Source organism: Lichtheimia ornata (assembly GCF_029851405.1).
Source record: "Lichtheimia ornata isolate CBS 291.66 chromosome Unknown scaffold00002, whole genome shotgun sequence".
Lineage (NCBI taxonomy): Eukaryota > Fungi > Mucoromycota > Mucoromycetes > Mucorales > Lichtheimiaceae > Lichtheimia > Lichtheimia ornata.
Genome location: NW_026695322.1, coordinates 148,785 through 171,514, shown reverse-complemented (window position 1 = coordinate 171,514; position 22,730 = coordinate 148,785). Strand labels below are relative to the sequence as shown.

The 22,730-nt window shown below is 43.7% G+C and overlaps 5 protein-coding genes across 5 annotated transcripts; 3 read left to right on the top strand and 2 right to left on the bottom strand.

The window, feature by feature from the left end:
• Positions 1-2,436: 2,436 nt before the first annotated feature.
• On the top strand, positions 2,437-14,455 carry O0I10_000552 (uncharacterized protein; the record flags this gene model as incomplete). Its single annotated transcript, XM_058480661.1, has 38 exons — positions 2,437-2,533; positions 2,625-2,702; positions 2,772-2,884; positions 2,958-3,296; positions 3,369-3,467; positions 3,538-3,606; positions 3,661-3,810; positions 3,883-4,192; positions 4,258-4,352; positions 4,414-4,524; positions 4,583-4,827; positions 4,887-5,234; positions 5,291-8,717; positions 8,791-8,907; positions 8,967-9,194; positions 9,262-9,450; positions 9,505-9,790; positions 9,847-9,915; positions 9,970-10,123; positions 10,191-10,390; positions 10,454-10,577; positions 10,632-10,791; positions 10,845-10,928; positions 10,988-11,095; positions 11,160-11,359; positions 11,417-11,618; positions 11,671-11,880; positions 11,944-12,225; positions 12,283-12,375; positions 12,436-12,559; positions 12,624-12,756; positions 12,817-12,963; positions 13,025-13,094; positions 13,157-13,417; positions 13,476-13,554; positions 13,610-13,758; positions 13,823-14,041; positions 14,102-14,455. 38 exons carry the CDS (start codon positions 2,437-2,439, stop codon positions 14,453-14,455), a joined length of 9,723 nt encoding a protein of 3,240 aa, XP_058348225.1.
• Positions 14,456-14,544: 89 nt separating this feature from the next.
• Positions 14,545-15,712, bottom strand: O0I10_000551 (uncharacterized protein; the record flags this gene model as incomplete). Its single annotated transcript, XM_058480660.1, has 4 exons — positions 14,545-14,921; positions 14,981-15,038; positions 15,110-15,492; positions 15,565-15,712. 4 exons carry the CDS (start codon positions 15,710-15,712, stop codon positions 14,545-14,547), a joined length of 966 nt encoding a protein of 321 aa, XP_058348224.1.
• A 1,096-nt stretch (positions 15,713-16,808) lies between these two features.
• O0I10_000550 (ATP synthase subunit alpha, mitochondrial) lies at positions 16,809-18,716 on the bottom strand (the record flags this gene model as incomplete). The annotated part of the gene is made up of 4 exons (XM_058480659.1): positions 16,809-17,358; positions 17,447-18,246; positions 18,320-18,541; positions 18,645-18,716. The coding sequence occupies 4 exons, from the start codon at positions 18,714-18,716 to the stop codon at positions 16,809-16,811; spliced, it is 1,644 nt and encodes a 547-aa protein (XP_058348223.1).
• Positions 18,717-19,515: 799 nt separating this feature from the next.
• O0I10_000549 (uncharacterized protein) lies at positions 19,516-20,343 on the top strand (the record flags this gene model as incomplete). Its single annotated transcript, XM_058480658.1, has 3 exons — positions 19,516-19,595; positions 19,668-19,802; positions 19,863-20,343. The coding sequence occupies 3 exons, from the start codon at positions 19,516-19,518 to the stop codon at positions 20,341-20,343; spliced, it is 696 nt and encodes a 231-aa protein (XP_058348222.1).
• A 1,255-nt stretch (positions 20,344-21,598) lies between these two features.
• O0I10_000548 (uncharacterized protein) lies at positions 21,599-22,423 on the top strand (the record flags this gene model as incomplete). The annotated part of the gene is made up of 3 exons (XM_058480657.1): positions 21,599-21,678; positions 21,741-21,875; positions 21,934-22,423. 3 exons carry the CDS (start codon positions 21,599-21,601, stop codon positions 22,421-22,423), a joined length of 705 nt encoding a protein of 234 aa, XP_058348221.1.
• Between the last annotated feature and the right edge of the window lie 307 nt (positions 22,424-22,730).

The following is a 22,730-nucleotide window of genomic DNA, read 5'->3' as shown; positions in this document are numbered from 1 at the left end:
GCGTCCTTGACAGGTTGCTGCACAAATGGGTGACGATGCCTTTTAGGAAGGTAAGCAAACAGAATCCAAACATGAAAAAGCTATTCATTATGACAATGACAATGAATTTATACAGGGATATTATGTTGTTCTATGTTTGGTAGGCGAGACATATATTGGTTGCACAAGTTCAGGAGTTGAGCTGCATTGATGTGCACGGACCTGATACGTAGTAGACGCCGATCCAATCCACAGTAAAAATGAGTAGCTTAATTACAAGGATTATCCTCTATTGGATGTCGAGTAGTGGTCGTTATGACTGACCTAAGTGTATAGGACATGATCGAGATAGGTGTTCACAGCAGCTACTGTAACAGGCGGGGTGGTGGTGCACAAATTGAGAGAGGGAAGACAAAGAGCCCCTTCTCCTTCACTTCCACTTCACAAGGCAAGGTAAACTTGTTTCCATTTACATACCACGGCGCATTCACAACTGGCATTTCTTTCAATGTACAGCGTTCATTGGGTTGAACATGTGGTCAATGGCGACACTTTCCAGTTGCAGACATTCAACAACAACTACGCGCGCGATCTACCCACGACTCCAACTTCCATTGCAATACAGCAAGTACGTTCAATCGCTGCATTCCTTTTATCACTCAAGTTGGACATTGTGGCACTAAAAGTTGTGTCTAGTTACGGTTGTCTGGTTTATACAGGATCCAAGGGGGCGTCGTGTGTCGTGTGGGTGTTTTTCCATGGCTACCACACAAAGAGCGATTCACATTGTTCCTTTGAGTATGTTAACACGAAAAGCGCATGCTGTTCTTGTTATCTTACGTTGCATTTATTCTAGCTTGAGCACGCTGGATGATGGTTCCTGTGGCGGCTACAAAATGTTGATATCAAAGCAAGAATGCTGTACGTTGAATCAATGGTATGCATGATATTGGATCTACAACGCAAGACTTGTTGATTAACGAACCTTACAATGAAACAGCAGCAGCACATACTGGATCGATTGGATACAAGATTATTTGCAGTACCAATGGTATTGAAAGATACTTCAAGGTAAAGGGATCATCCTGGAATTGGCGGGATTCAAGTGAACTTACAAAAAGATATGGGGTAGCAAGTTTTCGTTCGGCAGTATTACTTCATCATGAGAGCACGCCAAGGAAGCCAATGTAGTGTGCTGTCTAAGGGAGAGAACCATGTTGTGTTAGCGGGAATGGGTGAGTTTCACGATGCTGCTTGGACTTAAATATGCATCTTCTGATCGCGCGGCTCAATCATTCTAGGGCCTATGATTTCCTTGCTTCGTAACGCCAATTTCTTATGGGTGAATCGTATCAACAACAAACATCAATATGCACTTTTGGTGTCAGCAAGCTTTATCCTATCATCTGGTGTCCTCGTTATCCAAGCACGTTCGATTTGCATATGGCTTTTGCTAGGTATCCCTCGCAACCCCAAAGGTCAACTATGTACTATTAGTAATGTACATATACACAGGTCGATCATCCCATCAAGCACACTCTTTGGTGTCATGAAGGTCTATTTTGTCTCTTAAGCGTTGCCATTTTCCGAGCCCTATAGTAGAGGTGACAGCAAATCATACCTTTATCTGTTATGGTAAGTTCGCTCTCTTGCATACAGGCCCATGACATCAAACGCGTACTAGTGCTAATGCCATGTCAATTATGCCACAGGTTTGGCCGAGTTCCCTCGTAGCTTCATATTCAAACGTGGTAATCCCAAGGCATCGATTCTTTTGGTGGGGCGTCATCCGGTGTGATACTAAAATTTCATGCGTACAGTGGATAGGGAAAGTGGATGGATGGTTCTTTCTGGGTATTGCCAAAGCTGGATTTCTTTGTAAGTAGCATGATGGATGCAATGGCGTTTTGTATTTGTGATCAAGGATTAATGGAAGCTTTTGGTTGTAGGGCGTCACCTTACATCACCCTATGGCTATCTTCTTTGGATGTGCGGTTGTTGCGCGTGTAAGTAAACGGCTTTTATTTGTACTTCATGGGAAGGCCACTCACTTAATTTGTATAATCATTCACATTAGGCATTTTGGGATGGACAGGTATGAAAGAAATGAAACAACGCAAAGATATCATGGTTCGATAATATTGATTTGTATACGTTAGGCTCATGGCATTATGAGGATGATGGCGGTCTATGTACTTGATTTGCGGTGGACTCTATTGATCAGAACGTACCTACTATATTGCTGCTGTTGGTTGATGATGCATGCTTTATGATGCCAAGCTTGGAAGGCTTGTACGCGACACTCAAAAGTATGTATGTCATATTGGGATGTGATGATAATGCTGATCAATTCTGGATTAGCATGGCGACAAGTTTCGGACCTCGATTTCGACAATGCTACTTCGAGCGCGTTGCATGCAACTGTAGTCCGTGGCCTGGTTTCACCTGCGACACACAATGTTGGAATCACTGGTGGCAACCATTCTCAATCGCTTCCTCGGCAATTATGTATCCAACCTCAACTATGACCAGCTTAACATTGGTGTTTGGAAAGGTATGAGAGAAATGCCATTCAATATGGTCTCTTTTGGTTTATTCGTCATTGGACCTTCTTTAACGATAGCTTCTTTCTAAACCATTCTCAGGAGAAGCAAATCTTCGAGATCTCAAACTGAGGCGAGAAGCACTGGATAAACTTGACTTGCCTATCGACGTGTTGGAAGGTATTATGGTTATACGGGAAGGAATATGCGTTTAGCCGATATTGACTCTCTTGTCGCACTACTTTAAAGGATACTTGGGCGAGCTAACCTTGAGCATTCCATGGTCAAACTTGAAGACGAAGCCTGTCAAGGTGTTCATTGAAAATGTTTATTTGCTTGCCGTTCCCAAAAGTGAAGCAACGGTATGTGTGGTGTAATGGATGGTGTTCGAGTGACGTAAATATACCGTACTAGCATTAATGATTTGTATGTCAGCTGTCATTAGAGGAAGAAGAAGAACGTGCTCAACAACTCAAGCAGCGACGTTTGGCTACCGCAGAGTTATTATCGCAACAACGACCAGAAAAACAAAAGGATGGCAAAGATCAGCAGACATCTGAAGAAGGCGATGGATTCCTCAGCCAGCTGACAACCAAAGTCATTGACAATCTACAAGTTTCTATCAAGAATATCCATTTACGATTTGAGGACAACGTTTCTGATCCAGGCCATCCATTTGCTGCTGGAATCACGCTCAAAGAGTTATCAGCTGTTTCTACCGATGGACAATGGAATCCTACATTTATTAGCGAGATGACCAATACCATTCATAAGGTAAACATGGAGTGGGTTTATTATCCATAATGCTGGTGAAACTAATGTGCGGGATTCATGCTAACACTGTAGCTGGCTACGTTACACTCGCTGTCTGTTTATTGGAACACCGACGCCAAATCACTTGCAGGCCTTCCCCACGAAGAAGCATCACGTATCTATACCGATCTGGTAAGTCGGCATTCCTTATTTGCTTACACGACCGATCCAAAACACGTATACTGATACATTGATTTGAAAGATTCCTGATGGTTCAAATGACCCCAAAGATCATCAATACATTCTCAAGCCGGTATCAGGCACTGGCAAAGTAAGCTTTTGATTTCATCGTATCACTCTTGAAATACTCATAACTGCATTATAGGTGAAGCTGAATAAGCAATTTGGTGGAGATACAGCAAAGACAGACATCACGCTTCTATTCGATGAGCTCGGTGTGTGCCTCGACGACCATCAGTATCGAGATGCCTTGCTCCTTGTCGACCTTTTCCATATCAATTTGAAAAAGCAAAAGGTAGAAGGAGGATTTTGGGGGAGGGGGACCAATGCAATGAATTTCTACTCACATCTTTGCGTATTTTATTAGTATCTCAAGTTCCATCCTGAATACAATGCTGACAAGAAGTTCAACCCACGTGCGTATTGGAAGTTTGCTACAAGTGCAGTGTTGTCAGAGATCCATGAACGTAACTATCAATGGACCTGGGATCATTTTCGTACACGAAGAGATCAGCGGCGTGCCTACATTGAATGCTATGTGGCTTCAAAGACAAAGAAGGCTACTCAAGAACAAGAGGACAAGTTAGCCGAGCTGGAGCGCATCCTTAGCTTTGATGATATCCGATTTTATCGCAGCCTTGCCAAGAACCAGTTGAAGCGAGAGAAGATCAAAATTGGTATATACTTTGCTCTCTCGTATCTATGTTCTATCCCATATTAATCACCATCATGCATCACTTAGAGCAAGAGAAGAAGAAGAATGAAAGCGAGAACAAAGGATGGTTCAGTTCGTGGTGGTATGGTGGTTCATCTTCCGATAAGTCAAGTCCTGAAGGAGTAAGTGGGCAGGATACCGTATCCAGGCAACGTGAATATTTATTCTTTGGTTTTTAATTAGGAGGATGAACCTTTGGTGATGACTGAAGATCAAAAGCGCGAGCTATACGATGCGATTGACTATGACGAGGAAAAAGCAGCTATAGCAGCAGCTGTTGATATGCCCAAAGATGTAAGTCTCCCTTTGTGTTCAAAGCTTGCCTATGTGCTTATCATCAATTCTGCTACAGACCATCAAGTTCAAAATCAATACGGAGCTCAAACGAGGATCGCTTTCACTTATGCAGTATTCTCACACCGCCAAACGCCAAGATCTTGCATCTCTCGTATTTGACACGGTTACAGTTGGTGTTACCCAATACATTGAATCCTCCCAGATTGCTGTTGGTCTCAGGGATCTTCGATTGTACGATGGAATCACCCCGAATACCCTATATCCTCAATTGATTGGTATTAGGAAAGGCGATCAGATTAGGTATGTCGCGGTTGCTTTTATTATAGCCAAAGTTGCTTACATGTATACGGGCTATTTAGATCCATTGATAATACCACGCATGATGATGAGAGCGACACACAGGAGCCTTTACTATACGCCGTGCTGGATCACAAGCCATTCAACAATATCGCTGACAATGCAATCAAGCTCAAGTCTCGTCGTTTGGAAATCATATTCAATCCAGCCATTGTACGTGGTGTTCTTGACTTTTTCAAGCCTCCAGAGAACAAGTCTGAAAGCATCAATGCCTTACTTGAAGCGGCTGGTGAATCGTTGGAAGGCTTCAAACAGCAAACGTTGACTGGTTTAGAATATGCTCTCAATCAGCATACAACCCTTGCAGTGGATATGGACATGGATGCACCCCTCATCATTATACCCGAAAGGTAAGTACTCGAAAAGGCGTATATACATACTTTGTATTGATATAGCTTTGCTTTAGTTGCACCCAGAAGCATACTCCTTGCATGATTATTGATGCCGGACACATTCGTATCGACAGCGACTTGGCGAATCACGAGTTGGCTAATGAATACAAGGGCAAAAAGATCAGCAAAGAGGATTATCAGCGTTTACAGAGCTTGATGTACGACAAGTTCCATGTTCAGCTGACACAAACGAAGCTATTGATTGGGAAAGATGTTCAAGCATGTCTGCAGCAGCAGCAACAAGATGAAGTAGGACAAGATTACGTTATTCAGCGAATCGACATGACGTTCATTGTCGAGCTTTGTATCCTGCAACGTGCATCACAATTTACAAAGTTCAAAATTTCTGGACATCTTCCATTGTTATCAGTCAACATTTCGGATGCAAAGTACAAGGTGCTTATGCGCATGATCGATCTTATATTGGGCAGCATATCTTCTGGCGATGATCAATCAGCTCAAATTGAGACACCACCTATTTCCTCGAATCAGCAGCGAAAGCAATCTCTCTTCCTCGGTCAAACAACCTGGAATAGCAAGGATGATCTTCTTATATCAGATGCAGAAAGTGAATCCAGCTCGAGCCCATCATGGAGATCTCAAAGCCAACAATCTGTGGATACAAACACGACAACACTTGCAACACCATCGAGTGCTACAGGATCATTTGCAGTGATGAGCAACCATTACCAGCATGAAGATTTCAGATTTACCTTTACGGTGGACAAGGTTTCTGCTACTGTGCATGAGGCATCGGATGAAGGCGATGACAAGCTATTGTGTGAGCTTATTTTGGAGACATTTTATTTGGATTTCGTATCGCGGCCCTATGACATGGTTGTCAATGTTTCGTTGAAGACACTCAATGTTGTTGATGATATGGAGCATGGTGAAGAGTTTCATTACCTTGTTACATCCAATGCAGTTGGTGGCACTAGACAGCAAACTGGCAACCTCGTCAATGTCAAGTACATCCAGGCCAAACGCTCTCATCCACTCTATCAAGAAATTTACCAAGGTTTCGACCAAACAGTAGAAATCGGATTATCAACGCTCAACATTATCGTGACACGAAGCTCATTGTTGACACTCTACAATTTCATTTTGACAACATTCACTGGCCCGAGTGATAATGAGCAGCAACAACAGCAATCATCATCACGTCGCCTATCACAAGGCTCTGCAAACAAAACGAGCGCAACACAAGCTTCAGCAAACGCACCCGCTTCGAGCAATACAATCAAGGTGGATATACATATGGATTCATTGACGCTTATTTTGAATGATGATGGCAAACGACTCGGCACTGGTGTCTTGTCTTATGGCGATCTCAAAGTGCTATTGTATCCCAATACGCTCAAGGTGGAAGGAAAATTTGGCAACTTCACTTTGACAGACGACAGTGCGGTGGGACCTACCAATGAGCAGAATGGAGCATCCGAAGTGTATATGCTAAGTATCAAGGGAGATGAGCTTGCCGACTTTTCATACGAGACCTACGATCCTGCTGCACCTGAGTACCCTGGATATGAATCCCAATTTTACTTGAGAATGGGTGCACTTCAATTCAAGCTGCTTGATTCGACAAAGCCTATCCTTGATTATTTGAGTGAGTTCTTGGAGATGAAAACGGTGTATGATGCTGCTCGTGAAGCTGCGGCTCAGCAGATCCAGCAACAGCAAGAGACGAACTCACGTATGCACTTTGATGTGGCTATCAAGAGCCCTGTTGTAATTTTCCCAATGAGCGACAACGGTGATATGATCCTTGCGCATTTGGGTGAGATTCGAGCAGCCAATGAATTTACTCAAGTGACTCGTCGTAAGCACACGGATATGACATCTGCACCTCGTGATATTTCGGTCAGCAGGATTCGTTGCGGTTTATATGATATCAGCCTACGATCTTATTCCACGAGTACTACTTCAAGTGATGGTGGCACCCAATTACGTGAGCTGTCATTACCTATCATTGACGACTTGGATATTGCCTTTTTGATTGAAAGCCCTGAGACACCAGCACCAGAGTGGGGACCAGCTACTCGAATCACTGGTACGGTTTCTGATATTCGAATGGCACTCACTGAGAGGCAATACAAGTGGCTATTGGATATCTACAACAACCTTATGGAAACGTTCATGAGTGGTGGTGGCAATGAAGAAGAGATGAATGATATCCAAGATGATCGACTCAGCTTCCATTCAGCGTCCGTACGTAGCCAACCACGACCACAGCAAAAAGAAAAAGAACGAGCTGTACCACCAAAAAGCACCAATGCAATCCAACTTGCTATGACCATGAGCCTTAACATGGTGCGTTTGGAACTTCTTGCTGGATCAGATGCAGACCCTAAGGAATGGGATCAACACCGAATTGCCGAACTTGCATTCAACAATACGAGCATGTCAATGCAAACGATGGAAGATGCATCGATGTTACTTGAAGTACAAATGGGATCAATCACCTTCATCGACACACGTGCAACATCATCATCCAAATTCCGCCAAATCATGACACCCTCCCATGTGGATGGCCCACAATTTCAAGTGCAATTACGGATGCCGGCTAAACACGAGCAACAAATCATGTCAGTATCTGCCACCGTTGATTCTCCCAAGGTGGTGCTTTCACTCGACTACGTCTTTTTGCTTGTCGACTTTTTCATGAAGCCATTCTCACCAGAGCCGACGACTGAAGCCCAAGCATTTGCAAAGTCGCAACGTGAGCGATATACGAATGGAAATGATGATTCATCCAAAGGTCGTAAGCAATCGATTGCTTCTTCAGCTGTCAACCCTTCGCAGCGTTCCATCAAATCTCAACAACAACAACAACAGCAGCAGCAACAACAACAACAAGAAACGAATCCCATGCAGCTGCATTATAATGTCAACATTGTGGATGTGGAACTTGCATGTTTGGCCAATCCAGAGTCTCATTCTTCTGAAGCGGTGATCCTCTCATTTAAGCAACTCACAGCGATTCAACAAGAGTCATTGGTATGCAAGCTTGATAGCATTGGTATGGTGCTTTGTCGCATGGATAGCCCCAAAGGATCTGCTATTCCTTTTATTCAGAATTTCGATGTGGATTTGAAATGGGAAACGTCTTCGAATATGCCTGGCTGCAGTATCACCATGCTACAAGTCGATGTCCAACCGCTCATTGTTCGTATCTCGTATCAGGACGCCATGCTGGTAATGGATATCGTCAACAAGGCACTTGCATTGATGGGATCCAACTCTGCACCTCCACCAGGTGCTCAAGGTTTTGATGACGGATCGGTGAATAACAACAATGGTGCCCTGCCAATAGCTGCATCCGATGATCAATCGCGACAACAGGAACAAGAAGACAATGGCATGGAGAATCAGTGGGGATCATCGAACACGAATCAATTGCAAAAGATTGAGCCCTATATTGTGATGTCAAAGGAATCGGTAATGCATACCCATTCATCATTGCCTTGTGAGCGTATGGCTAACATGTTCTCCATTTTCATTGAATCATTAGTTGAAAGCACGCTTTGAAGGATTACAATTCACACTTATCGAAGACCTCCATGAGCTTCCATTTATTGATGCATCTTTGCAACCATTCACTGTGAATGCATCGGACTGGTCGAGTGCTGTAAGTCATTAAGTGTACATCCTTGTATGAATGATACTTACACGATTGTTCATTTCTAGCTCTCTGCGGATATGTTCTTCACCTTTGCGGCATCCAGCTTTAATTTCAGGAACTCACATTGGGAACCAGTCATTGAACCTTGGGGATTTGGTATCAAAGCAGCACAGGACCCAGCTACCAAAGCCATGTCGGTCAAGATCGAATCCAAAGAATCACTCAACTTGGATGTTACGCACAACTTTTTGGAAACATTACTCTCAATCTCGGACACCATGGTCCAAGCACAGGTAGGATTTCAAGTGCTCATGGCTTGTAAAAAGTGCTATATTGATGTGTACCCTACTTTTTCAATAGACACCTCTTCCTGAAAATGCTCAAAAGCACATGCGTCCTTATTTGATCCGTAACTGCACTGGCTATGATTTGCAATTCTGGAACATGTCCGACGATGCTGGTGTGAGTGACATTGGATCCAACAAACACGCTCTCAAGGATGGTGAGGAGATGCCATGGACATTCAGAGATTGGAAACGACGTAGAGAGGTAAGCGTATGCTCGTCCAAATCATATACAATAACCTAACATATGGGTTTGCAGAGACGCCATCCTGGTCAGAATTTGCTTGGTGTTCATGTCGAAGCTTTCAATTGGAAGAGCGTACAGCATGTGTCCTTGGATAAAGAAGGCGTGCACACATATCGTATGAAGGATGAAGTCGACGGCATCAGGCATCGCTTAGTGGTGGATATCAAGCTCAAGAATCATGTCAAGCAAGTGACATTCCGCAGTGGGTTGTTGGTGATGAATCAGACACTGGAACCTATGCAGCTTGCTTTAACGAATGCCGCAAAGAGCAAGCGAGTATCCGAAATTTGGCATATTGGTAGGGGAATGATATGGCTTACATGAAGCAATTGGAGATACTCATCCATTATTTAGAACCAGGAAATGAGTTTGCTATACCTATTGCAAAGACATACAACAGCTGGCTGGTTACTCGTCCAAATGGTAAGCCTTTTAATCCATGTATTTTTACCCTTTCCTAATTTTTCCTGTATGAAGACCGATATGAGTGGAGCTCCCCGGCATTGCATTGGACCGATATTACACATCCAAAGGGCCCCAAGCTGATTTCATGCAAGCCGCTGGAAAGAGACGACAACGTGTTTTATTTCCAAGTTCAGGGTGTCTTTGACAAGCTCAATCCTATTGCACGGTATGCTTATGATGGGGATGAAGGTGCTGCTGTTGAAGGCATACAGTATCATCTAACATTCTTATAGTGCTTATCCAAACATGACTGTGCAGCTTGGTGCACCCATCGAAGTCAAGAACGAGCTTCCATTCGACTTTAATTACACCATCGAGGATAAAACCGAAGGAAATCTATTCTCTGGAAAGGTGTCCAAAGGAGAGATTGGTTATGTGCACCACATCAACAGCGACAATCACGTGGCTTTAAGTATACACGTCCAAGATACAGGTAATTATCACATTTAAGGGTGGAACGATAATACACATGCTTTGTATGCTTACGCTGCTTTAGTATATGCGCCTAGTGACTTTGTGGACATCAAGTTGGATACTGCAGATGATGGCACAGTCTCCCAGCAAATACGACTTGGCAATGACGGAAGTAACCCACCACTTGATTTGATGATGCATGTTGCGTGAGTACTATGTTTATTTTTCTCCAAGGACAATATTGACAAAACATGATTTAGACGCCTACGGAAAACAAGCGATGCTCTTTGGATCAATATTTGTGCACCATATCTCGTCTTGAATAAGACCGGATTCCCCGTTGCTATCAGGTCGCGTATGAGCTATCGACAATCCAAACATCCAACATACACCATTGATGCATTTGATGGGTCTGCAGAGGTATTTGGTGGAAAAAGGAATGAGATGATTTAAGCTAATAATTTCTATCCTAGGTCACACCATTCATGTTCTCATTCCCTGAGATGGATAGACGTAATCGCGTTCAAATATCGGTCAATGAATCAAAGATGAGCGAGGTAAAGATGATGATCATACCAACAAATGTCGATTTACGGTATTAACGATCTTGATATAGCCTCTCAGTTTCGAAGCTGTTGGCAGTGTACAAGACATTGTTTTGCAATCCACCCAAAGTAGCCAACAAGTCCATATTGGTGTGCATGTACAAGAAGGCACAGGGATTGTAAGTACCCTGCAACACAAATAATTTACCTCAAGCTCATTGACGTATGTAAATTTCCTTGTAGTACCACATGTCGAAGCTAGTTACTATAGCACCACGCTTCATATTGAAGAACAACCTTGGTGTCGATGTGCGATATCGCGAGTTTGCCTCGGATGAAGAAGCGAAGACGATTGCAACCGGTGATAAACAATCCTTATTCCATCTTTCAAAGTCAAGTGTGCGATGGCTTTCGTTACGTCTGGATCAAGAAGGTGGTATATGGTAAGCATGGAAACGGAGAAAAAGGTACACGATATGGCTAACATTGGCATTATATAGGTCCGCGCCTTTTGACTTGCAACAAATCGGTGACAATTACATCAAGCTTGAGCATCCTCGCCGACAAGAAACGATACCCCTTCTTGTGAGAGTCTCCATTGTCATGCAGGAAGCGACTATCTTTGTCTTTTTGGAAACCGAGAAAGCATGGCCGTATGGTATTGTCAATCTATCCAGTGTACCAGTGGCCTTCTCCCAAGAGGTATGTAATGCCATTCGTATTATAGATGAGGTATCTTACATTTTGTTATTAGGCCATAGGGATGGAAGAGTACAAGTTGAGCAATCGTCAAAAGAAAGCCATCCCATCGCCACGTGTATTTGAGCTACAACCTGGTGAACGAATGGCGTATTCATGGTGTATGCCAGTGGCGCATGAGAAACGTCTCAAGCTGAACATTTATGGCAAAACGAGCAGCGTCAACTTCCAAGCCATTGGCACACAAGTACCAATTCGATATAAGGTTTGTAGCCTTGTATGCTTTGTAAATCGAGAGTTGCCATTGACGTTCTTCTTTGTATCATAGAAACAACAACAAGCACAAATTGGACAATCCATTGGTCCTGGCATCATGTCCTTGGATATTGTGGCAGTGGATTCGGCATTACAATTGAGACTTACCGACTTTGACAGCAACATCAGCCCGTTCCGCCCAAAGTCGTCTGCGACATCTACAGCAGCATCAAGCTCTCGAGAAGGAAGTTTACGTGACACATTCGAAGCTGTCAGCATCAATCATGTTGTGAACTTTTCGCTTGAACTCAACCTCGCAAACATTGGCATCTCAATTATCAACAAGCGTGTTCAGGTACATTTGCTGGTATACTTTTTAATGTACATACGCTCAACGTATTTATGATGGCAGGAAATGGCTTATGCAACGATACGAGATGTACGCTTCAAGTATACGGATTCCAATCAATACCAATCAATCCGCACTAGCATTCAGTGGTTACAGGTAGGTGATGCCAAGAAATGATGGCCGAGTATAGCGCTCTTAACTTTGGCTGCATTGTAGGTTGACAATCAATTCCATGGATCGATTTATCCGATTCTCTTTTATCCTACCACGCTTCCCAAAAACAGCGTGGATGATCAAACGCCGACATTCCACCTTGCACTTGATTTAGTCAAAGATGATGGTAAGATGTATGCCCTGGAAATCCATTGCGAGCCGTACACTGATTGAGATGTGGTTATTTTTAGCACATGGTGTATACAACTTCAAGCTCTTCTCGCTCCTGCTGCAAGAAATGACATTTGAGATGGACGAGGACTTTTTATACTGTCTACTCGAGTTTACACAATTTGCATCTACTCAACAAAGCCAGGCCATCACGTACGTACTACTTTGCGTGATTGTTATGGCACCTTTTAACCCTGTAGCCTTTGTTCATAGGGACGCAACACTATTCAAAAAAGAAATACCGGAACCAGAATGCCAGCAGGTGCCCGCGCTATACTACTTCCAAGAATTCTGTATCCAACCAATGCGACTCAATTTGTCATTTATGCGAACGGAGCATCTCAATGCTGCAGAGGCGAGGTAACTTTCATTGTTTACTTATCCGCTTTCATTGTTTGATTGATCACGGGTTACATAATAGTGAAGAAACGGGTCGTTCTCCTTTCCGCTATGCGTTCGACGTATTCACAATGACTATTGGCAACGTCAATGTAAGTAAATTAAATTGAGGAATCAAAGGTCATCATGTTGACGCTCTTTTCTTGTTCATCAGGATGCACCAATCAAACTCAACGCATTGATTGTCGAGAACCTGCGAGTGAGTAGCAGCGACCTCATGCAAAGAATCACATTGCATTATCGAGATGAAGTCATTTTCCAAGTACACAAGGTCCTGGGTAGTGTGGACTTTTTGGGCAACCCTGTTGGATTATTCTCTACGCTTAGCTCTGGATTCGGTGAGCTATTTTATGAACCATATCAAGGTTTTATCATGAGCGATCGACCCCAAGATTTAGGCATTGGTATTGCCAGGGTAGGTTTTATCATCACTGCAGCATCAAAAGTGACAAAGCTAACGGAATGCATGATAGGGTGTGGGCGGCTTTATGAAAAAGAGTGTCTTTGGCGTGACCGATAGTGTGAGTCGTATCACAGGAAGCATAGGAAAAGGTATGCAAATGAAATATGGGAAGAAGGGATTATCATCTAACGAGGACTATACAAGGTCTATCGGTTGCTACCATGGATAAAAAGTTCCAAGACAGACGCAGGATCAATCACAATCGCAACAAACCACGCCATGCAGTATATGGTATCACGCAAGGAGCCACCTATTTTGGATCCAGTATAGCAAGTGGTGTTGCTGGTCTTGTGGTATGTGTACAATGCGACCTAATAATCGGTGTTTTGTTTTGAAAAGCTGATTGTCTTTTATTAGAAACGACCCATCGAAGGTGCAGAAGAAGGAGGAGTCATTGGTTTTGCAGGTGGCATTGGTCGTGGTCTCGTGGGTGCGGTAACCAAGCCCTTGGTTGGTGTGTTTGATTTGGCAAGTAATGTCACGGCTGGTGTACGTGAGACGACGACAGTGTTTGATGCAAACGATATCGGTCGAGAACGGTTGCCGCGATACATTGCAATGGATCACATTTTGAGAGTAAGCATGAGTTTTACTTTAATACGGCTGCTGGATGGTATGCTCATTATTGCTATTTAGCCTTTCTCACAACGTGAATCTCTTGGACAAATGTGGCTCAAGGATTTGGCAAGCGGCAAATATTATCATGACATCTATATGGCGCACTGTGCAACCGATCGTGACGAAAACATGGTCCTTTTGACATATGAGCGCTTACTGGTGATCAATACACGCAAGCTTGATGTCGAATTGGAAGTACGCTTGGATAATATCAAGGAATGCACATCCAAACCAGAAGGCCTTGTTGTCGTACTTAAGGATGGTAGAGACCCCGTTGTCATTGGTATCTCGGAGACTACTAGCTGTCAATGGCTTGTGGAGCAAATTGAATCGACCATGGAACGAAGAAGAGAGGAGAAAGATCGTCGTTAGAAGAATAAGAGGTGATGGATACAACAAAGAATAAATTTATTTTATGATAAATGCAGTATGTATGCATGATGAATGTGCTTTTGAGGATGCTATAGGAAACGGCTGAGGATCATGGTGAACAAAAGGAAGACCCAAGATGGGGTAGCCATGAGTGCAGCAGCAGCGCTTTCATCTCCAGCAGGCGAAACGCCATCTTTTGAGGAGGTGGTGCTATTGGATTCTTTATAGGGTGCAGCATTGTTGCATTGTCCCACGGCGGTGAGATCATAATAATTCTGGAACACGGGAATATAGTTGAGAGCAGCATCGACTGTGCTGTTGTAGAGATCATGAGAGAGAGAAACGCCACCTTCAGTAGTATTCGTTCGACCCCATTCAGTGATATTGTTGGAAATCCATTGCACGTTAAAGGTGCTTCCTGGTGCTGTCAACCCCCAATCAAATGTATCATGCGTCCACATTACAGCTATTGCAATAAAGATATGAGCACAAAGAATGGATATAAGTTTTTAAAGAACTACTTACGAACAAAGCCAAGGGCCTTGGCAATATCACGCACTCGGTTGTCAATGTTTCCAAAAGGCTAAACGGGGTGGGGGAAGAGGGTTAATCAACTTGCACATGAAAGAAGGGGGTTACTAATATGTAACTTACTGGTCGGAAGAATCGAGGAGAAACACCAAGAACTTCACGAATAACTTGTTCATTCCATTTAAGCTCGGCAACAATTTCTTCATTGCTTTGGGTTGTCATGGCAGTGTGTGACCAAGTGTGCATAGCAATTTCGTGTCCATCATCGTATGCACGTTTCACCAAGTCAGGGTGTGTCAATACTTGACCACCCACCATGAAAAAGGTGGTCTTCACGTTGATCGACTTTAGGTAATCATATAGCTTTGGGCTAAATTCAGAAGGACCATCGTCAAAGGTTACAGAGTATTGACCAGTGGGGCATGTGTACAAGTCGTCCTTAGCGATACAACGATCAAACGACCATGTGCAGTAAGGATCATTTGTTACTGTGCTCATGTCAACATCTATAATATCAAAGTTTACATAGATCAACAACTTGTCCTTTTGCTCAAAGTGGGGTTCAATCATATACATACTGCCATCTGGTGTGCGAGTGCGAATAGGGGCATTGGTAATAGAGGCGTTGGCAATCAAATCACGCCATTCTGGTTTTATGGTAGGGATCGATCGTGGAGTGGGGTATGTATCTTTGAATTGGAACTGTGCCTGGGCTACAGAGGCCATACAAATAAGGGCTGCTGCGATTGACGAAAAACGACTTTTGGTGGAAAAATACATGTGGATGAAAAACCTTGCTTTGAAGTTCTCGAAAAAGAAGGGTGTTGTAATTCTCTTCTTTTATAGCTGATCCAAAGATGATGACCCAATTACGATGTTAAATTTAGCAAAATGCTCAAGTATGGAGAATCTGGTACATCCACGACTGTTTTCGGATCCGTGTTGCACAAAACTATGTTGCTTTTTCTTCCTGCGGCACTTCTCCTTGACCATTTGTTCCCGGAATGGCCGACTATGGTTATGACGACTAGATTTATTTGTGGCGATAGAGATGTGCATAGCCCTGGTGAAAATATACATGATCTCTTGCCGGCACACACAACCATATGCATTGCACCAGCCACGTGTGTGCATAATACGGCTGATTCCTGGTTGACCTCATTTTCCATATTGTTACTTGGCATTGGTCTGGAAGCACAAATGTTATGCTTTGGGCATATTTTTGGTCTGGTACCTTTATTGAAGATAATGAAATGGAAAGTTAGCTTGTTGGCTTTGAACGTGCACCAATCCTTTGGGAATGGAATAATTATAGTGAAAAGCCACGATCCATGCTAAACCCCAAAGCAGTAGAGAGTATTTGGTCGATCACGTTATTATGGAAGAAGCAATAAAAGAGGAAGAATATAGAGTCAATGGAATTCCATGACCATCAACATGGTCTAATTTGGGCTATGGAAATCTGCGAAACGGAAGATCAATAGCCTAAAAGGTCGATGCATGTCAAAGCCCACCCCTTAACAAACACACATGTGCCTGATTCTGTTTGGTGATAAGCACATCCCATTTTGCTGACACCTTTTTTCCTCTCTCTCTCTCTCTTTGTTTCAGCCATCCCATTTCAGCCCATTACTCCGCCACACATTGACATTCATATCAACAACAATTGTACATATCAATTATTACAAAACACAAGTTTCTAGGGCGATATCGTTGTTTGTGCATTCATTCTACAATGAGAAACATGGATTGGAGAGAGAGTGTGTGTATGAAACTAGGAGAAACAAAAAAGACGATTCAAAGAGAGAAGCACTTGAAGTGTTTACTGGAAGGACTTGACGTGGTTCTCGCAAATGTCACGAAGCTTGCCTTCAAGGTCCTTGGAAAGGACACCTTGGGTGCGGATCTCTTCAAGAACATCCTTGTGCTCAGATTGGATGTGGCTGATAAAGTCCTTTTCCCAATCGACGATCTTGTTGACGGGGAGCTTATCGAGGAAACCGTTGACACCAGCAAAGACAATAGGGACCTGAACTTGGATAGCCAAGGGGTGGTATTGGGGTTGCTTGAGCAATTCAGTCAAACGAGCACCACGGTTGAGCAAGAATTGGGTGGAGGCATCCAAATCGGAACCGAATTGGGCGAAAGCAGCAACTTCACGGTATTGAGCCAAGAAAAGCTTAAGGGAACCAGCAACTTGCTTCATGGCCTTGGTTTGGGCAGCGGAACCGACACGAGAAACGGACAAACCAACGTTAATGGCAGGACGAATACCCTTGAAGAAAAGTTCGGCTTCCAAGAAAATTTGACCATCGGTAATGGAAATGACGTTGGTAGGAATGTAAGCGGACACATCACCACCTTGAGTCTCACTATGATGATATGCAACAAAGATTGATTAATACATGTTACTTTTTAAAACACGTGTATTCCCCATTGATCCTTTTCTTTTCAACTTACATGATGGGCAAAGCGGTCATGGAACCATAGCCAAAGTCCTTGTTCATCTTGGCAGCACGCTCCAACAAACGGGAGTGGAGGTAGAAGACATCACCAGGGTAAGCTTCACGACCAGGGGGACGACGAAGCAAAAGGGACATTTGACGATAGGCAACAGCTTGCTTGGACAAATCATCATAGATGATCAAAGAGTGCTTGCCATTGTCACGGAACCATTCACCGAAAGCGGCACCAGAGAAAGGAGCAAGGTATTGAAGAGGAGCGGCTTCAGAAGCAGTAGCAGCAACAACGGTGGTGTACTTCATGGCATCGTGTTCTTCAAGGGTGCTGACGAGTTGGGCAACAGTGGAACGCTTTTGACCAACGGCGACGTAGATACAGTAAAGCTTCTTGGCCTCATCGGTGCCATTGTTCCAGTTCTTTTGGTTAAGAATGGCTTCAAGGGCAACAGCGGTCTTGCCGGTTTGACGATCACCAATGATCAATTCACGTTGACCACGACCAATAGGCACCATGGAGTCAACAGACTTGATACCAGTTTGCATAGGCTCGTTGACAGAGTGACGGGGCAAGATACCAGGAGCCTTGACTTGGACACGGGAGCGGCCAACAGTCTCAAGGGGACCCTTACCATCAATGGGGTTACCAAGGGCATCAACAACACGACCAAGGACACCAGGACCAACAGGGACATCAACAATGGCACCAGTACGCTTGACAGTGTCACCTTCCTTGATCAAACGATCGTTACCGAAAACGACAATACCAACGTTGTCAGGTTCCAAGTTAAGGGCCATACCCTAATAATCAAATATGAAGTGTCAATATAAAAGGGTGTCTTGTTGTTGATGATGATGATGTGATTGTTGTTACCTTGAGACCGCTGGAGAATTCAACCATTTCTTCAGCTTGGCAGTTCTTCAAGCCATAGACACGGGCGATACCGTCACCAATGGACAAGACGCGACCAGTCTCTTGGAGATTGGCTTCAGATTCAGCACCAAGAATGCGTTGCTCGAGAACGGAAGAGACTTCAGAGGTGGAAGCCTTAGCGGTGGCATAAGAGCGCGAGATGGCACCCAAGTTCAAGCGGGCCTGTAAGCAAGTAGAATGGGGTTGTGTGTAAATGGGGGAGTTGATAATGAGTCGATTGCTGTTATATGAAGAGTAAGCTATTTTTGAATAGGAATCAACTTACAGCAGGAGCAACAGTGCGAGCAGCAGCTGCAATGGACAAAGGACGGGCAACACGAGCAACGTTTCTGAGCATTGTGGTGTGTTGAAAAGGAGAGGGAGCAACTAAACTTGATGGCGCCTTGGGGAGAAATTTTTTTGGGAGCCAACCGACTAGAACTCAGGGGTGTGGATGCTCATTGTTCAAGCCTGCGTCATCACTCACCCGCTCTCTTTCAACTTGGCGGACATGCCCTGTGCCACTCATTGGATCAGATAATACCAAATCCCTGCTACTGCTATGGCAACCATTACTATTGCTTCACTACTTTTGAATCCTTGACATCTCTTGAATAGTCCTCCTTGATCACTTTACTTGATACGTATAGCTAATCTTCATCATACATCCTCATCTACTACTGCAACAATCAAACCCACCAAATAAAACATGATGAAGCATGATGTCAAATACTATTATCCCTCCACAACATCAGCATTACTTGCTACTAATGGATCAATGATGTACCTCCATTTTCTTAGCTCTTTTACCCATCATTTGTAGTAAATGACTTTGAACGTGTAAAAGCTGGGTTAACCAAGGTCGCGCGCGGATGAATCGGGAAAGAAAGATTCAATAATTAAACGGTCCGAGAAGCCGCACAAGACATCTTGTATTGTGTAAGACAACCATGCGACCGGAATTGACAATTGGCCCAATGGAGCTCAAAGTCGGGCCGTGTTTTCCGTCATATGCAAAGGGCGATCATTACAACTATGAGAGGATATCCCCGGTCAATTATTACCCCGTACTCCGGGATCAGAATAATATAAAAGTGGATCTTGTTAATCTTCATCGGCTTTCTATATCGAACTTTTTCATTCAAATCTTCTATAACATGGCTCCTCTTCAAGTTATTGGCGCTGGCTATGGCCGTACAGGCACTGATTCCCTTCGTGAAGCTCTCAACATCTTGGGGTAATGCAACAAGGACATCTCTCTATTCTCGTCAAGATGATGCTAATAAGAATACAACATCATTGATAATAGCTATAACTGCCATCATATGAGAGAACTACTCGCACAAGATCGTAATCCAGAAATCTTCCTCGAAGCCTACCAAAACCCTGACAAGCCTGCTGATTGGGATAAAGCTTATGAAGGATTTGATGCAGCTGTTGACTGGTAAGGGAATAGACATGAACATTAAAATGGCAACAGTGGATTGAATATGGTATGTGATAGGCCCACTGCTTCCTTCGTTGAACCACTTTTGAAAAAGTATCCTGATGCCAAATGGCTATTAACCGATCGGGATCCCGATAGCTGGTACAAGTCTGTAAAGAATACAATCCACGAAGGTGCTGCATCCCGAACCCCAGAGGAGATTGCTGCTTTGCCTGAATACTTACAAAGAACCTTCAAGATGGCAAAGACAGTGGTGATGGATGGTGCTCTTGGCGACGCTGCGCGTTTTGCCGATGAAGAAGCCATGAAGGAAAACTTTAGGAATCATTATGAATGGGTCAAAAAGACCATTCCTGCCGACCGATTACTTGTATTGCAATTAGGCGAGGGCTGGGATCGATTGTGTGAATTCCTCGGCAAGCCTGTGCCTGATGTGCCCTATCCTCGATCCAACTCAACCGCCAATTTCCGTAATGAATTCTTGAAAACCTTTGATCCTGCCAAACATCAACAAGACAACCAAACAGCAGCTGCTTAAAAGCACTATATGACCACTTTCGCCCTTTGAAAAGACCTTTGTGTAAAGAATAAATACCTTTTTTTGTATTGAGTAATAGAAAACGCTTAGTACGACGTTACCAATATCTGCTCTGGGTATTTCGCCATATGACGCAATATTCGAAATTCGTGATCCACTATCGGACATTCTTTTGGCCGTGTTCCATCTAATGCGAAAGATCGTATACCCATTCCCGGCTAATGCTGCAACATCCTTTTTGATCGTAGCACAGCATAATTTTCTACGTTATGAGACACCATGAGGGCTCACGAGCATTTTCATGCATCGTTCTTTTGTGACATGCTTCATTTGAGAATAGCACAACTCGCTGCTTGTCGTCTTCAGACACCCCTCATCTATTAGAAACGTCATTGATGTCGGCTCAGCATTTAAGCTTGCTGTAGGCTGTGCTGACCTTTTAAAAATGATTCCTTGGCAATAACAGCAGCACAATGTGATAACACATGCATTGTTTATTTAGTGGAGGGAAATACGTTTAACGTTTTGATAGGTGCGCATTATCGGTATGATACCTTGTGTTCTCAGGACACTGCCGAGCTGAGTTATGCATTATACGCATGCGATTATCCCTCATCCTCCCTTACGTAGCATCCAGCATCGTTCCCCAGGGGCTGCATTATCAGCCTACCTACACATTGTATACATCCATTGTCGAATTTGAATATGTAGCAAGAATGCCATCCTGCCAACAAGCCATCGTCCTCCTTCATGCTATGCTTGGGTTACCACAACGTGCCACCATTATTACGTTCACCTACAGCCACCCCTGCCATCCTCAGCCTCATTTATCATATTTCAACATGAAACGTGTGTAACAAACAATAGCAAAAGCCTTCTGATTAAAGCACCTGGCCTGTGGTATAGGGCGCCCTGTCATCAGACATCGTTTACAATCGGGTCGAAAAGAAGCCGTACATGCTGTTGTCATCAGACATCTTTTACAATCGGGTCGAAAAGAAGCCGTACATGCTGTTGTCATCATCATGCCTCTATACAAACCTTGATTCATGGGACTATGAGTCACCTTCATCTTTTTTTTTAGAAACGATCCAGTCGCCTGCAAATTGACAATTGAGCCATGTTTCTTCGACCGGGTCAACATGATACAGGAGCCCCTCATCGTACGTTGTATAACGTAAAAAACCATTTATAACCTAAGCTCTACTGCTTTGGATCCTCCTTCATCTTTCTCCTTTCCCTATCTCTTATAATTATGGCTCCTCTTCAAGTTATTGGTGCTGGTTGTGGCCGTACAGGCACTGATTCACTTCGTGAAGCTCTCAACATTTTGGGGTAATGCAATAGCAATGATATCTTTATCTCATCTAATAAGAGTACACGATCATTGATAATAGCTACAACTGCCATCATATGAAAGAATTGCTCGCGCAAGATCGTCACCCAGAAGTCTTCCTTGAGGCGTATAAGAACCCTGACAAGCCTGCTGATTGGGATAAAGCTTATGAAGGATATGATGCGGCTGTTGATTGGTAATGATGATGATGATGATAGTAGAGAGAGCAGTGAATTGAATATGATGTGTGATAGGCCCACTGCTTGTTTCATCGAGCCGCTCATGAAAAAGTATCCAGATGCCAAATGGATATTAACGCTGCGAGATGCTGATAGCTGGTACAAGTCTGCAAAGAATACGATTCACCAAGCTGCTGCATCACAAAGCCCAGAAGAGTTTGCATCCTTGCCTGACCACAAGAAGAGAACTTTGAATATGGCCAGGACAGTGGTGATGGATGGTGCTCTTGCCGACGCTGAGCGTTTTGCCGATGAGGAAGCGATAAAGGCGTTTTTCAACAATCATAACGAATGGGTGAAAAAGACGATCCCTGCCGACAGGCTACTTGTCATGCAATTGGGCGAAGGCTGGGATAGGTTGTGCGAATTCCTTGGTAAACCCGTTCCTGTAGATGTGCCTTATCCACGAGCCAACTCCACTGAAACCTTCCGTAGTCGATGGACAAAGAATGCCGCTGCCCTTGCTAAGCCTTTGGAAGAACAATCAGTCTCAGCAGCACAGTAACCTAGCAACGATAGCTTCACCTCTTGTGAACAAGCGTAATCCCATCCCTTCCAATCAGTCCAAAGCTAACAATGGAGATCACGTGTCAACATCATCAATAAATCATTCAAATGATATACACTCACTCTATCGTCTTGAAACAAGTAATCAAGTCCTTGTAGGTGCGCGATTTCAAGCATGCTTCAATCGTAGCGTTGACTGCCATTGACAAAGGTAATGAAGACGAGGTCGACAACAATCAAGGTGCATACACCAGCAATGTAACGAAGGCCTGGCTTCCATTGGTGAATCAGCGAAGAGAAGAGGT